This window comes from Melospiza melodia, chromosome 2 (genome assembly GCF_035770615.1).
Source record: "Melospiza melodia melodia isolate bMelMel2 chromosome 2, bMelMel2.pri, whole genome shotgun sequence".
NCBI lineage: Eukaryota > Metazoa > Chordata > Aves > Passeriformes > Passerellidae > Melospiza > Melospiza melodia.
Genome location: NC_086195.1, coordinates 28,325,911 through 28,340,185, shown reverse-complemented (window position 1 = coordinate 28,340,185; position 14,275 = coordinate 28,325,911). Strand labels below are relative to the sequence as shown.

General features: G+C 36.1%; 1 protein-coding gene across 5 annotated transcripts in view; it reads right to left on the bottom strand.

Moving 5' to 3' along the window:
• Positions 1-288: 288 nt before the first annotated feature.
• The window catches only part of NECTIN3 (nectin cell adhesion molecule 3), a 60,710-nt gene continuing 46,723 nt past the window's right edge, over positions 289-14,275 (bottom strand). Inside the window, exons 6-9 of one of the 5 annotated variants that reach the window (XM_063148213.1) lie at positions 12,050-12,188; positions 10,621-10,702; positions 3,770-3,832; positions 289-3,273 (exon numbers count right to left, since the gene is read on the bottom strand). In XM_063148213.1, the coding sequence (XP_063004283.1) occupies positions 3,097-3,273; positions 3,770-3,832; positions 10,621-10,702; positions 12,050-12,188 (461 nt within the window). In that variant the 3' untranslated portion in view covers positions 289-3,096. Of the gene's footprint in view, positions 3,274-3,769; positions 7,644-7,700; positions 10,017-10,620; positions 10,703-12,049; positions 12,189-14,275 lie in introns of those variants that run through there. The other 4 variants (XM_063148214.1, XR_010026658.1, XM_063148215.1 and 1 more) reach the window with 4 other exon arrangements.

The window sequence follows — 14,275 nt, the reverse complement described above, 5'->3', positions numbered from 1 at the left end:
CAATTTACATTTACCAATGCTAGAGCTGCAAATTACTAATCTTCCCCTCCTCCCTCACCAGAGATTCTGGGTGCTCAGTTCACCTCAGTACTGCATTTTCACACAGTACTATATGCTTCCTGTTATGTAAGATGAAAGTTAGAAGGATTTCAGCAAGCAACACCACAATATCTCAAAGTGGTAGAGTTAGTAAAAAGAACATGTTCTGCATATACAATCACAGAAGAAACATAACACCAAAAAGTAGATGCATTTTACCAGACTTTGCATTTTAAGTAATCTTAAATCTAAACAACAGAAGAAAATGCTTTATTTTGAATGTTTTTATTCCAGTCAAATTACAAATACAAGCATTTAAAAATGTACAAAAATATAAAAGGACATTTTCTACATCTTACAAAAGCAGATCAAACTTACTTCTATATGTACAATCCTTTTAGTGAGAAAGCCTAATTATCAGACATTTTTTCTGTTCTCTTCTGAGCATTCTTTGCCAAATTTCTTCCCCCAAATTCAGCCACACTTAAATCTAAAAGTAACATTTCAAAAACTTAATATACTAAATGTCCCTGAATAGATTACAAAGAAACCATTTCTCACAGATAACAAACCTGTCGGTGGTAATGTATTTCCTTAATGACTTTAGGGCAAACTACATTCTGATGGGTAGTTTGCAAATCAAGCTTTCTGTAGTTTGTTGATATGTAACTTGGACAACACAGTTGGATTACATTTTTATTTTTTAAGCTATTTTTACACATTAAAAAAAATGATAGCTTTGTTGATAGCATTCTTCCTTCCCCTAAAGTTTTATCTCTTTCAAAAAAAAAAAAAAAAAAAAAAAAACCAAAAAAAAAAGTATCTGCAAGTAATTATAAAAAGCAGTAGAAGAATTTTTTCTGAATCTAAAATAAATGTTTTTTTTGCAAAAGGGATTGAAGTGATCACCTGCTCAATACCACATTGTACTAATGAATGCAGAGGAAGCACTGCCACAGCAAAAGTTTTGAGCCATTCTATAATGTCTATTCAAATATTTTTGGTATCAAGTTTTGCTCAGTAATATTGATCAAATTATCTTAAGCAGTATAGTTCCTCTCTGCATTCTGTCATTCATTTGTCCACGACACTGACTTCTTTCAATGTTCTGACAGCTGATGCTTTTTGGAGCTGCAGTAATGTAAGGATAGGCGAGGCAATGCTCATGTAAAGAGATAGCTACTTAAACTAACATTATGGAAAAACAATTTTGAGGGACACAAGCCCTTTTTTAGGTCTCAAATACAGCAGGAAACTTTAAAATTGAAAACAGCTGCTCAATTTACATGAATGTGCCCAGTTCCCAAGAGAAAAGCAAGGTGCCAGTGCTTCAAAGATAGCTCCTAAGAAGCAGGTTCTGTCCAACCTTTCTTTTTGCCATTCCTTCAGCTGTCAACTTCAACCACATCATTTAACAGAAAGCTGCTTAGCAAGAGAACAGGAAATACCTACTTCTACAGAGTCCAGAATACAGGCACCCAAGCCATAATCTTCTAGATGCTACCTGTAACAAACTAGAAGAATTTTATTTACCTGGCCCAATTGTGGACAGAGGTCTCATGAACTTGTACAGTGATGGAGATGAATGCAGGTTGAATACAGGTTTAACAACAGCCCCCTGCCTGCAGCACACTCACCTATGCTAGCTTTCAATTCTGCTCCTTCTACAGCTTGACTCTGGCCTCTAAAAAAATTCAAACATCTGCAGAAAAACGCACTAATACCCCAGAAGTAATGTTCAGTTCTGTGCAACAGGTAGTTCAGCATGACACCAAGCATTCTAACGTCTTGTCCTTCATGTCATCTGACTGAAAATCATCATTCTGTACTTATGTGCATAATGTACTTAGAGAATACTCAAGTCTCTTAAGTTTCTCTGGCAAATTTTAGACACAACCCATTTTTCTACTGTCTTAAAATATTTTAAGATTGTCCTATGAGCTCATTTCAGCACTAACACATTATATACATATTTTTACTTGATAAATATTTACTTTTTAGTTCACAGGAAAACTTATTTTTCTAGCAAGATCATGAGCACATTTTTTAAGCATTACCACAGACACAAAAGATTCATGTGGGATACTTTTAGCACTGGTAATGTCAGGACATTCTCCAGTTACTTCACACTACTGGTTAAGGTTAAAGGATAGTGCTAGCAAGCATTTGAAGTTGATGAAGCTTTTCTTTTCTTGCTAAGACATAAGAACACATCACAGGCAGTTTTGTTGTAAACTAAGAAAAAACCAAGGAATGTATCTATTACCAAGGAAAATAAACTCTGCAGCACCTAAAATAGGAGTCATATTTGGGAACACAGATGTAGCTTCACAAAAGACACTTACAGAAAGTTCTGTCTGCCTAGTCATCTTTCAACTAGGTTTCATGTAGACCTAACTGTAAAAACAAAGCCAGCAACAAGCAGAATCAATAGACAACAAAAAGCTTTTGATGTAAGGGAATTGCTTCACTTTTAACAAGGTGAGAAGAAAAACAGTATAGTTTATGGACCAGCCAGTCAGTATTTGAGAGGTAGTCTAGTTTTTCATTTGACTGAGAGAGGTAGAGCTGGTTGAGAAATCAATAGCTAAGGCCAGTCAAATTCATATCTCAAGTTGCTAAGATGGCTCAGCCTGAGACTGCTAATGTCACAAGGGATTCAGCTGTCTTGCTCATATTTATTCACTTTTATATGGGAAAGGTTCTTTTAAAATATCCAGAGAGAATGCTCCCATAGATAGCCAGCAAAAAAAGCTTAACTACATTTTGGCACGTGCCAAACAATTAATACAGGTTATACAGATTATGACTGTGAAGGTTAAAAAAGCTAAGTTGCTCTCCTCATTTGGCAGATCAATATTACTACAAAAACACAGACATACCAAGTACTAGAGGCAAGTTTTAAATTCCATATGGTTTACCTGTATAAAATTCTCCATCCATTTTTTTTCACACATTAAAAAAACCCAATTATTTTAGAGATGAAAGCCAAAAAGACATGAGGGTCATAGAGTCAACAGGTAATAAATTCCTTGTTAAAGACATCTGAGTACAGAATCATACATAATGCTCCCTTGTATTGATGTAGGCTCTTACAGGTCCTGAGCTTTGTGGGTATCTGTTGCTCCAATTTTTGTAGTGAGTTTGCTGATAAACAGGATACATAGGCTGAAGATCCTCTTGCTCCTGTGGCTCTTCAGCTCCACAAGTAAGTTGCCTTCCATTCACAGTTTTCTAAACACACATAAGAAGTAATAAGTTTCATAGTTCATGTATAGAACCTGAAATTCCTATTCTTGGTAAAGCTTTAAGCAAAATCAAAGATACATTATCTCCAAGACAGCCCTATGAATAAAGAAACAGGAACTTATAAATTTCCCTAAGAGACAGTTGACTTCAAATGCTTGTTTCAAATGAAGTTGGACTCTAAAGATCAATAAATCTAAAGAGCAAACCAGCAACTACCAAAATGTCTGTCAACACTCCTCTGCTTTATATTGCTCACCAAGAAATGAAAGCTGGAGTTTTTAAGTATTTAAATTAGTCATCAAACTACTATAGGATATTAAAATGGTACTGCCACTTTTCACTTAACTCACACAATCAAACAGTTATTGACCAGGATGGACAAATATTTTTTTGTTCATGAAAACCAACATTTTAAGTTTATTTTATGGAATAAGATGAAATCAAAGCTTCAATCAGGAATTCAAGCCATCTTATTATTTACCATGTGCTCCAAGTTTCCAGCATCTCTCTCTCTGTACTGGCTCTGCAAAGTAAAATGTTCTTTCTGAAAGAAGAAAAGTTACAGGGGAAACAAGGCAAGATTCAAAACTGCAGAACAGCTTTGGTAAATACAAAAAAACACCAGTCATCCCAAAATACACTCTGCCTTAGGTAGTGTCTTATCTGGTTATCATTTAGAATCCTTCTTACAATCCAATGGTGACTGGAAAAAAGATGAGGATCAGTCAGGGTCACCTGTCCCAGCTGTGTTCCCTCTCCCAATATCTTGTCTCCCTCCCAATATTCTGTGTACACCCCAAGTCCATCTGCTGGCAGGGCAGTACAAGCAGCAGAATAAGTCCCAATGCTGTCCAGCAATAAAAAACTTCCCTGAGTTTTCAACACTATTTTCAGCACAAATCCCAAACACAGCCCCATACCAGCTACTCAGCTACTGCAAAGAAAATTAGTTTCACCCCAGCCAAACTGCCAACAATAAGAGATGAGGTTCAAGATCAGCTAAGGAATCTGGAGGTGAACAAGTTCAGTGGACCTGATAAGATACATTTGCAAGTTCTGAAGACACTTTCACAGGAAGTGACTAACCCACTATCCACCTTGTTTTAGAAGTAGTGGCAAGACTGTGGTGCACACTGTCTGAGAAAGGGGAAATAAGACCCCCAGGTCTAAAAACAGATGACCTGAGAAACTACAGGTCAGCCACACTTCAGTGCCCAGCAAGATGAAGGAGCAGAAACTATGCTAAGGCATATAGAAAATAAGGAGATGGTGGGTAACCATCATCATGGTTTCACTAAGGGCAAATTGAGCCTGACAAATTTAGTGGCTGTCTATGACAGGATCATAGTGTTGGTGGAAAAAGGAAGAGCAACTGATGTCACCTACCTGGACTTATGCAAAGCATTTGATGCTGTCTCACATGACATCTCTAAACTGAGGAGACATGGATCTGATGGGTGGACGACTCAGTGGATAAAAAACTGACTGGATGGTCACACTCAGAGATGGCTCATTGCTGGCTCAAAATCCAAGCAAGGACCAGTGACAAGTGACATTCCTCAGGGGTCCGTATCAGGACCAGCACTGTTTAACATCTCTTTGGCAACATGACAGTGGGATCAAGGTACCCTCAGCAAGTTTGCAAATAACACCAAGCTGTGTGGTGTGTAACATACTGAAGGCAAAGGGATGCCCTCCAGAGGGACCTTGGCAGGCTTGAGAGGTGGCTCTGTGTGAACCTTGTGAAGTTCAACAAGGCCAAGAGAAAAGTCCTGCACCTTTCAGGTGCAATCATAAACACAGGTAAGAGCAATCATAAACACAAACACAAGCTGGGCAGAGAAGTGATTGAGAGCAGTTCTGAGGAGCAGGACTTGAGAATGTTGGTGGATGAGAAGTTACTTCATGCAGAAGCATTGAAATCTCCCTTCTTTCACGTTTATTTTTTTCTTCACCATTATGATAGAAAAACTTCATTTGTGAAATGGACTGTTTTCAAACATCCAGTTAATCACCAACTGCCTGAGTTAACGGCTGATTAAATCACACCAAGTAATGCCATCTAAGAATTACGATTTAGGGTACAGTTTGTACTCTGGTATCATCACTCCTAGTAAAGTTCTTCCTTTATGCTACACATAGTACAGGACCACAATAGGCTAAAGCAACACCTTCGCACAATCGTATGTATTTTTTGTTTTGAAATTCCATCTTTTCCCAACAGTATCACAGTGCTAGCAGCAACACAAAGTAGGCTAGGTTGCTGATCTTTGTGCAGAAGCCCCTCCACAAGTATTCATACAGGTAGGTAACATTTCCAGTGGTCATATATCCGTATTCTTACTTTCAAGAACTATTTTGAAGAGAACCCAATCTCAGTAATATTTTGTTCTTACTTTCTCCTCCTTCCCCTTAACTTTTTACCTTTCCACATTTGTTTAGTAAAGTTTTGAAGTAATTTTGAGTTAAGTTTTAATATGTAAAATTTCTTCAAAAATCATCTAATATTTCCTAACTTTTTCCACTCGTCCAACAGTTATTTTTCACCATCTTCACAGGTTTATTTTTCAACTTTAGTTTGTCAAGCTTTTTGTCTTATAATTCTATTTCAAAGTATCCCCTCCTGCCCTTAAAGTCAACGTGCTTTTGCTTCTCAAGTCCTAAAATGCAGTCTGCATTTCTGAGAATATGTGACTTACTACTTAGCAGGCAGTGTTGCTCCTTCAAACCTGAGCTGAGAGCATGAGTTCACCACACAAGGAGACAAAACACACATGGGGAACAAAAAAAGTCCCATCTCCACCAAAAGCTAATGTTCTTTAAACAAAAATCAAAACAAAACAACAACAACAAATCTGCTTGCTTGAGGAATTCTACCAACAGTGGATGTGGACATGATTTAGAGACTCACTGGAAACCAGAATAGCATGTGCCTCATTCTAACCCCAATCTGGTAATTTTGTTTTTCCTATTGCAAGATCCTTCATCAATACAGATTATTTTATTGATGCACATTTTGTGTTCCCTTCCATTCAATCTTGTTTGTCTAAACAGTTCTTTGGTTTAAGGCAAATAATAACAATACTGCTTCCTTTTTCATCAAGGAAGAGATATTCCCACCTGTATAAAAAGCATTAGGAAAAGAAATAGAAGAGTGCAAGAGAACCATAATCCATAAATGAATCAGTATTATACTAGGTTTAAGGGCTCAGTGGCTGATGTTTTCAAATTTGATTCAGAAATATCATCATTTGATAAATGGTATTTGATACTTTTAATGGTGCTAAGACAACTTCATATTTTTCTTTCCTGTTTTGATCAGTAATACAAATATTACAGTTAAAGAACTCTGCTTGTCTAAATAGTGAGGCATTCTTCCAACCTGGAAGTCTCAAGTCAGTCTTCTCATGGCCAGACATACTTACTGGGCTGCATTTCCCTTATCCACTCCTATTTCTATAGTTACAAAAGAGCCTTGTTAAATTCTAAATCCTTCAACAACTCTGAATGCTGCACTGCATTGTGCAAAACATGTTTTTTTCTTTCCTTCAGAAGTACCTGTCAAATTAATAATAACTTCAGTTCTTTAACATTGTCAAAGACTGCCCATCTTAAGCATGTTTAGAGGAAAGTAAATAAGTTTTTGCTTCTTAGCAATATATTGTTTGAAACAGTGAAGCTTACTCTAATGATGCCAAGGACTCCCAGAATTAGTGCACCCTCTTACACTCCTTTTTAAAATATTATGCAATAGAAAAATTCCTGTTTAAGCCACTGGAAATATTCCATTGCTCAACTTCTTCCTTATTCACCTCAAAACCCATATTGTTAAGCAGAGATTCCTCTCTCAACAAGGACATAACCTTCAGGCTGCTCACCACTCTTTCACATTACCTGTAATAGATAGTTCTGAGCAACAGAATAGCGTTTCCATGGCAATGATTATTAAAAGAATACCTGGACAAAAGTAACAGTGCTGTTGACAAAAGAGTTGACAAGTCTTCATAGTAAATAAAGCTATAATGTAATTTTTTTCCATTGTATTTTTACGCTTTGGACTTTTGCCTTCCTCTTTTAGGGCCATAAGTGAACCAGTTTTTCTCAGTTCTGAAGTGACTCACAAGAACACATGAATTGGTATCTTCAAAAACCAGTACAGAGAAATTATGAGTACTCAGTTACATAGTACTTGTACATACTGATAGCTCATTATTAACACAAGCAGGTAAATGAGAATGTATATTTAAAGTAAACTGAAAGTTTCCAAGTCTCAAGAAGTATCCATGAAAGATACCGGCCGTCCAGTACTATTCACAGGTCCAGTTAATTTCTCTTCATTTTAATGCCATCACCTGCTGACTCAGATATGCATAAAATCAGTTAAACACTGATTGCTGGAGTACAAAAAGGAGAATTTCAGCTGAAATTAATACTGTAATATTAATAAGTACTGAATCTTAAATACTTTAAAAGATAAAAAAAAAAGCTACTTGTCCATGATTTGAATAACAGCAGAGATGATTGAAAAACTAGCACATTATTTATAAAAACTTACCAGAATCAGCCTAAATTGAATAAATCCACTTTCAATTCTAAGTTATTGTGAGTATGCAGAAGACACCATTTAAATTCACTCCTTTACTTTGCACCTTTGTGCAGCCTATCATTTCCACTCAGGCTGAACTGATCATCTGTTGTGGTTGACAAAGCAGTGACATTTCCCCTACAGTTCTTTTTAGAAGATCCAGAAGTTTACATCTTAACTAGCCAGTAAGAGGCTCACCTGGCATCTCATTCTGGGTAGGCACGACAGCAGTTGGAACACCAGGTAGTAGAGTGGTGAGTACAGACATTTAGTGACAGGATGAGACATCCTGACAGGCTGCTAACTTCTTTCTCTTGCCTCTTTACAGCTATCCAAATGTTGGCTTGGTACACCAAAACAACACAACCAATCACTTCTTGGCTAAAGCAAGTATTTTGACATTTATTTCTGTTAGATAAAATGAAGCTCTTGCCTCAAGCATAACAGAGTACATACTGATTAGAGGCAGTATCATCTAAGAAGACAGCCTCCAGCTCCAGGTCTTTTCAGTTCTGGAGTTCCACAGACAGAAAGACAGGTACGCTAACAGTGTTGTGGCAACATCCATTTCTTAAATAAAATCTGGCTAACACCTAACCTGAAGGGGAATCTTTCTCCTCCCAAAACAACTTAAAACTCTGTTTATCTAATTTGTGGAAAACAAATATTCAATTCAGTCTCTTTATGATTTTTTCTCTATTTACAAAATACATTTTCATAAAACATTTAATTAAACATTCCAAGAATACAGTCAGATTCAGCATAAGTTCTTTAGTACCCGTTAACAGAAATCACAGTAAGCACAACCTAGAAAAAATTCAAAGACAGCAAAGTTCTGAAGAGGAAAGCAATAAGGTACACATTCTCTTATGTCTACCTCCTTTATAAGTTGCTCTGTAAAGGACAAATAAATGCATTTCCTAGTGTTGTAATTTTGCCATCTAGCAGCACTACAGATGCACAAATACCACAATAGACCATATATTTTGATTCTATAAGCAAGAGAATATTTTTCAAATACTTTAAGCAGAAATATTAGCAGAAGAGTAATTCATCAAAATTTGCAATTGTTGAGTACTGTAGTAATAGAAGAAATAGCCTGGATGCCCATCCTGAGCACAGAAAAGCACTGGTTCTTTTGTATCATCTTTGGTACTTAACCACCTTTAAGGTAAGAAGATGAAGACCTATTATTCTTTATGCCAACAAAATGTTTTCTACCTTCACAATGTTATAATCATCAGGCTGCTACTACTAGATCCACTACTATTGCAGCAGTGGATCTCAGACTATTTTCCTGCTTCACTCAGCAACAATATACACAAGTATTACCCATTGTAACATTTATGACATAAGGAAGGCTTTTATCAGCAACTGCTATTTGCTGAACTTTAGTAACCATCAATCACAAAGAAAATCTACAAGAATATTTTCAATGTTATTAAGAACTCCATCAAAATCTTTCTTAAAGGTAGGTGAAGATTTTTCCCCCTTTTCCCCCTCTATGAGAAAGGACTTTTATAGGTCCTTAAAATTGCAAAAATACATCATAGTATTGGAAAAATGATATTTCTTATAAACAAATTATTATTTTAATTAGCTCAGTGTTATGATTTGGCACATCAGTGCTTAGAATCACATTATTTATGGTATGTACTGAGGATGGAACAAAAATTTTATTAAAAACAATTACAATCTAATTCTTACAAATACTGATAGATGACGGAAATTTTCTTCAACATAAGCAGAAATCTAAAAAAATCTGACTGATTAATGTAATATAAACACACATACACAAGAGACTTTAGGGGCCATGGCAAGGATCTATAACTGACATTAGCTTAAGTAACCTCTCAAGAACAGGTCTCCTCTACAATGCCTAGTGCAAGAGAAGCCTGAATTCACCTGGGGTTTCCCAAGCACTCTAGTCAACTTCAAAACCGTACTGTAAGGAAGAACCTACCCTTCCTTGCTCCCCACTTACTCAAAGTGTTTCATTTGCTAGAATCAGCTTTCCAGTGCAACCTCTAAAAATTGGTTTGATCAGACTACACCCACACAAACATTAAATGCTGGTAAAGAAGTTTCTTGCCTATTGTTGTCTTGCTTGGACAGCATTACTTCAGATGACAAGAAGCTACCCCTGAAAGCACATGAAAAATTCAACTGTTTGTCATGAAATTGGTATGGGGTCATTTGTTGCTGGTAAATGCAAGCAGAAAAGATAAAATTAGAAGTTACATAATTGCAAATATTTAAAAGCAATTTAGTAATCTTCAACGAGGCTCAAACTCTTATTTTGGTAGATTAGCCACGTCAAAGCCCAAATTTCAACCTATCCCCACCCCTCAACCGTTAATAACTCAAAAGATTGGCAGTTGTTACCAGCAAGGGAGCTTTTGATCAGGTCAGTTTTTAAGTTTACAAGCATAATTTTTCCCTTTTACGAAGACTGCTTCATAAAGCTATGTATATTCTCTTACCACAGAATTTCAACTATAGATTTTTCTAATTCAAAAGGAGCTGTGTCTGTCAAAGGCTGTTACAAGTTTCCACCTCTAAGGATGACTTTAACATTATAGATAACAGATCTGGATATCACACACGTAGAGAAACAGCTTGGTTGTGAAACCATTGGAAGGTTTCCATATATTACCGGGATGACAAAATCAGACCAAGTTAACATAATAAAGCAAAGTTAACACTTTCCTTAAGTCAATTTAAGATGCATATAAACACTTACTCACCTGAAGCATAGCTTCTTTCTGTGGCACTGACAACGTTCTCTCTCCAAATGAGGCTGGTTTGTGAGTGGGTGGAAGATCAATCCTGTAGTAAAAGGGGGAATGAAATATAACACATCATGTTTGTCAAGTCCAATTGAATGGTCAGATAATAACTGCCAAATCATCCAGCATTCAGTACTCAGGGACAAACACCTTTCAGTCAGCAATGACTCAGATGTGATATATTGTAATGGAATATGTCTACCACTGGCTATTATTCAGGAAGACACTTTTTGTAGAAAAGCACTATCCAGAATTTGTTATTTATTGCATCCTGTGTTTAGCAGACTGAACTTCCCCCCAAACACTTCAACTAAGGAGGATTAGAAACTACTGGTATCTAACATAGTTTCTAAGTTACGAGATACAGTTTGAACAACTTTTTAAATTACAGACTTCCCTTAGAAAGGGAAAGCCTTTACTAGCAATTCTTACATGCAAGACCTTTTCAATTTTAACTTTCTCAGTGAAAGCAAGTGGTTATAAAATAATTTAAATGTTTAAGATCATTCATAGAAATAAGCTTCAGATACAGAATTTAAGAGAAACCATGTTAAAAGTTGCTCAAAAGAAGACTCTTGATTCATCTTGCTAGCTCAATCCAAATGAGGAAACTTATTTTATGCTAAAGGTTCTTAGTTATTTTACTTTAGTTCTCTTTAACTATATGAACAACATCTCTAATTCAGTTTTAGTGTTAACTGTATATGGGATTTAAGAAACTGTATATGGGATGTAAAAAGACATATATTTACAAATATTGTATGCCTTTGTTACTTTTTTATGCATGTTCCAAACAGAATCTAGACATCATCCCCTTTAACTGACAACATCTTCTCAGACGTTTTTGTTTCCTTCTTTTTTGTTTGATCATATTGAACAAAGTAAACTGCAAGTCTGTGCCACAGGCTTAAAGAAATAACCAAAATTCCAGAAAGCACAAGAAATCAGTAAGCATGGATCTGTGGAAGCTTGCTTAATTTTACAAACATTTCAGGAATTATTTTAGGGGGCCTTCACATTTGCAAAGCATGGCCAATTTACCTTGCAAGTTAGATCTGCAGTTACAACAAACTAGCAGTCACTGGCACCAGTCAAGAGGGAACCCTTTTTTGCCCTCCAGTTAAATCTATGAATAGTTTTCTTTCAAAAAACCCCAAACTTCTCATGAGATAAAGCTCTTTATTACTTCCAAAGTAATTCTTACCTTCCTTATTTCTTTTTCAGAAATGTGTGATTTCACATTTGTGTACTCTGAAAATAGAGCCCTGAAATTAAAAAAGCTGAATAGCTGCTAAATTAAGTCAGACACTTAAATTACTGTACAGAACAAACTCTTTCTGCATATCGCTTTCAACTGAGTAAGAAAAAAAGTCCAACACATACTCACACTTTGTCAAGATAGGCTGGCCTTTTCTTCCTTGGGGTCAGCAGCACTGTCACAAAGATGGTAATGATAAAAAGAGCAAGGACTGCTCCAATCACAGCCCCTGCTACAGCAACAGAAGATGTCTGCTTAAAGGGCACATCTGCAATGTGATAGCATAGGTTACAACTATAAGAAGTTCATATACTTTTAAAACTCAGATAAGCTACTTCAGCGTTGTTCTGAGAAATGCTTCTTCCTTCCACGGCCAAACAGAAAACCTTGCCCTGCACTAGCACTTTTGCAGTATTGCTTCAACTTACCCAACTAAACAACTGGGGAAATTAAGAGTTCATGAAATCAAAATTTTTGTTTTAAAAATTTTATGGACTACTTTTATTAAGTATGAGCAGCATGCTTTCATTCTCAATTTCAAGGTAAGATGACATTACAAAACATATGATTTGCACTTAAATAAGCTAACAAGGTGTTAATTCAAAAACCTAGGCAACTATGGTTTATTGACAATCTTCCTTTAAAGGCACTTAAGTTTGCAGAAAGCAAAAAAGAAAAAACTTAAAATCAGGGTAAAAAACCCCATATACTAACTACTAGAAGCAATGAATATGCAAACAAACACTAAACACTTGGCTTACACTTATTAAAGCAAACCCTAAGACCACCTATCATCTTTAGGACTTCACACTTCAAGCTACAAGAAAGTAATTTTTATAAACAAATTTTAATAAAGGGAGAGAAAAAGCTGTGTTTTTTTCCTTTTACAGCATTTTTCTTTTGACCTTAGCATTGTGAAATCCAATGCTGAACAACTCCCATACTGAATTAGCATACTTGTCAGTCTTTAAAGGCCACTCCTTTCACTATGCTTAGAAATCAAATTTTAAGTCTCAAAACTGGAAAAGCTGCTAACATACTTTAACTTAAAATCATCAGTGCTTTAAACTAGTGCCAACAGGCTCAACAAAAAGTTTCACAATTGGAATAATTCATGTCAGCTGCACTAAACACTTACCTACAAAATTTAGGCAGCATACATTAAATAATGCTCTCAATTTACATTGAGTACTGAATCACAAAATTCAACAGCGAAGAAATTGAAAATTAACACAGTTACCTTCAATGTATTTCTAAAATCTATTATTATTCAAATGCAACACAACCATTCTCTATTTAATCTCTCACTGACAGAAATTTTGAGAACCTCTTCAGCTGTATGTTCTATTCACAGATAAAAACCCTGAGACTATACAATATGATTTATCAATTCCTCAGATTTCTTATGTTGTTCTGCCTGCATGCTGGAAAGCTGAGCAAAACCCCTCAATTAAAAAAAAAAAAACAAAAACCTAAAATACAACACTCGATTTGCACTCTAATAAATGCAGAAGTTACTTTGCTCCTCAAAGATGAACGCAACATACCACCCTTAGTTTATATATCGTTTTTCCTGGCATAAGCTCCATGTGTCCATCAGATACCAGCCTGGACACTATAAACTATCCTGGCTTTGGCTGGGATAGAGTTAATTTCTTCTCAGGAGATTGTACAGTGGTTTGGATTCAGCATGAGAATAGTGCTGATAACCCACCATGTTTTGATTTTTGCTAAGTTGAGTTTATCCTAAGTCAAGGACTTTTATTTTTTGTGTGTGTGCCTCTCTCATGCTCTGCCAGTGAGGAGCTGCACAAAAGAAAACTAGGAGGGAGCATAGTTGGGACAGATCACATGAAGAGGACAAAGGGATATTTCACACCACAGAACATGCCAAGTATATAAACTGGGGAAATTACCCAGAAAGAAGTATTGTGCATCACTTGTTTGTTTCCCCCACTTCATTATCCGTTACTATTATTATTATTATTATTATATTTTACTTTGTTTTCAATTAAACTGTTCCTATCTCAACCTACAAGTTTTGCTTTTAATTCTCCTCCCCATTCCAGTAGGGTGGGAAGAAATGGGGGTGGGGAAAGCAAGTAGTTGTGTTGTGCTTAGCTGCAAGCTGGGCTTAAACTACGACACAAGAATACATAATTTTTCCTGAAGAATGGCCACGTGAATCAGTGGAAGGTCACCTAACTACTGCATTTTAACTGGCTTGAGTTTAGTTTACATTGGGTGCCCTCTTCTTGAAGTGCGAAAATCTCAACTAACTAATATACATTCTTAGGTGTAGAATTCTTGAAGATGCTTTGGCCTTGTGATTATATCAGAAGAGTTCCTTGACTG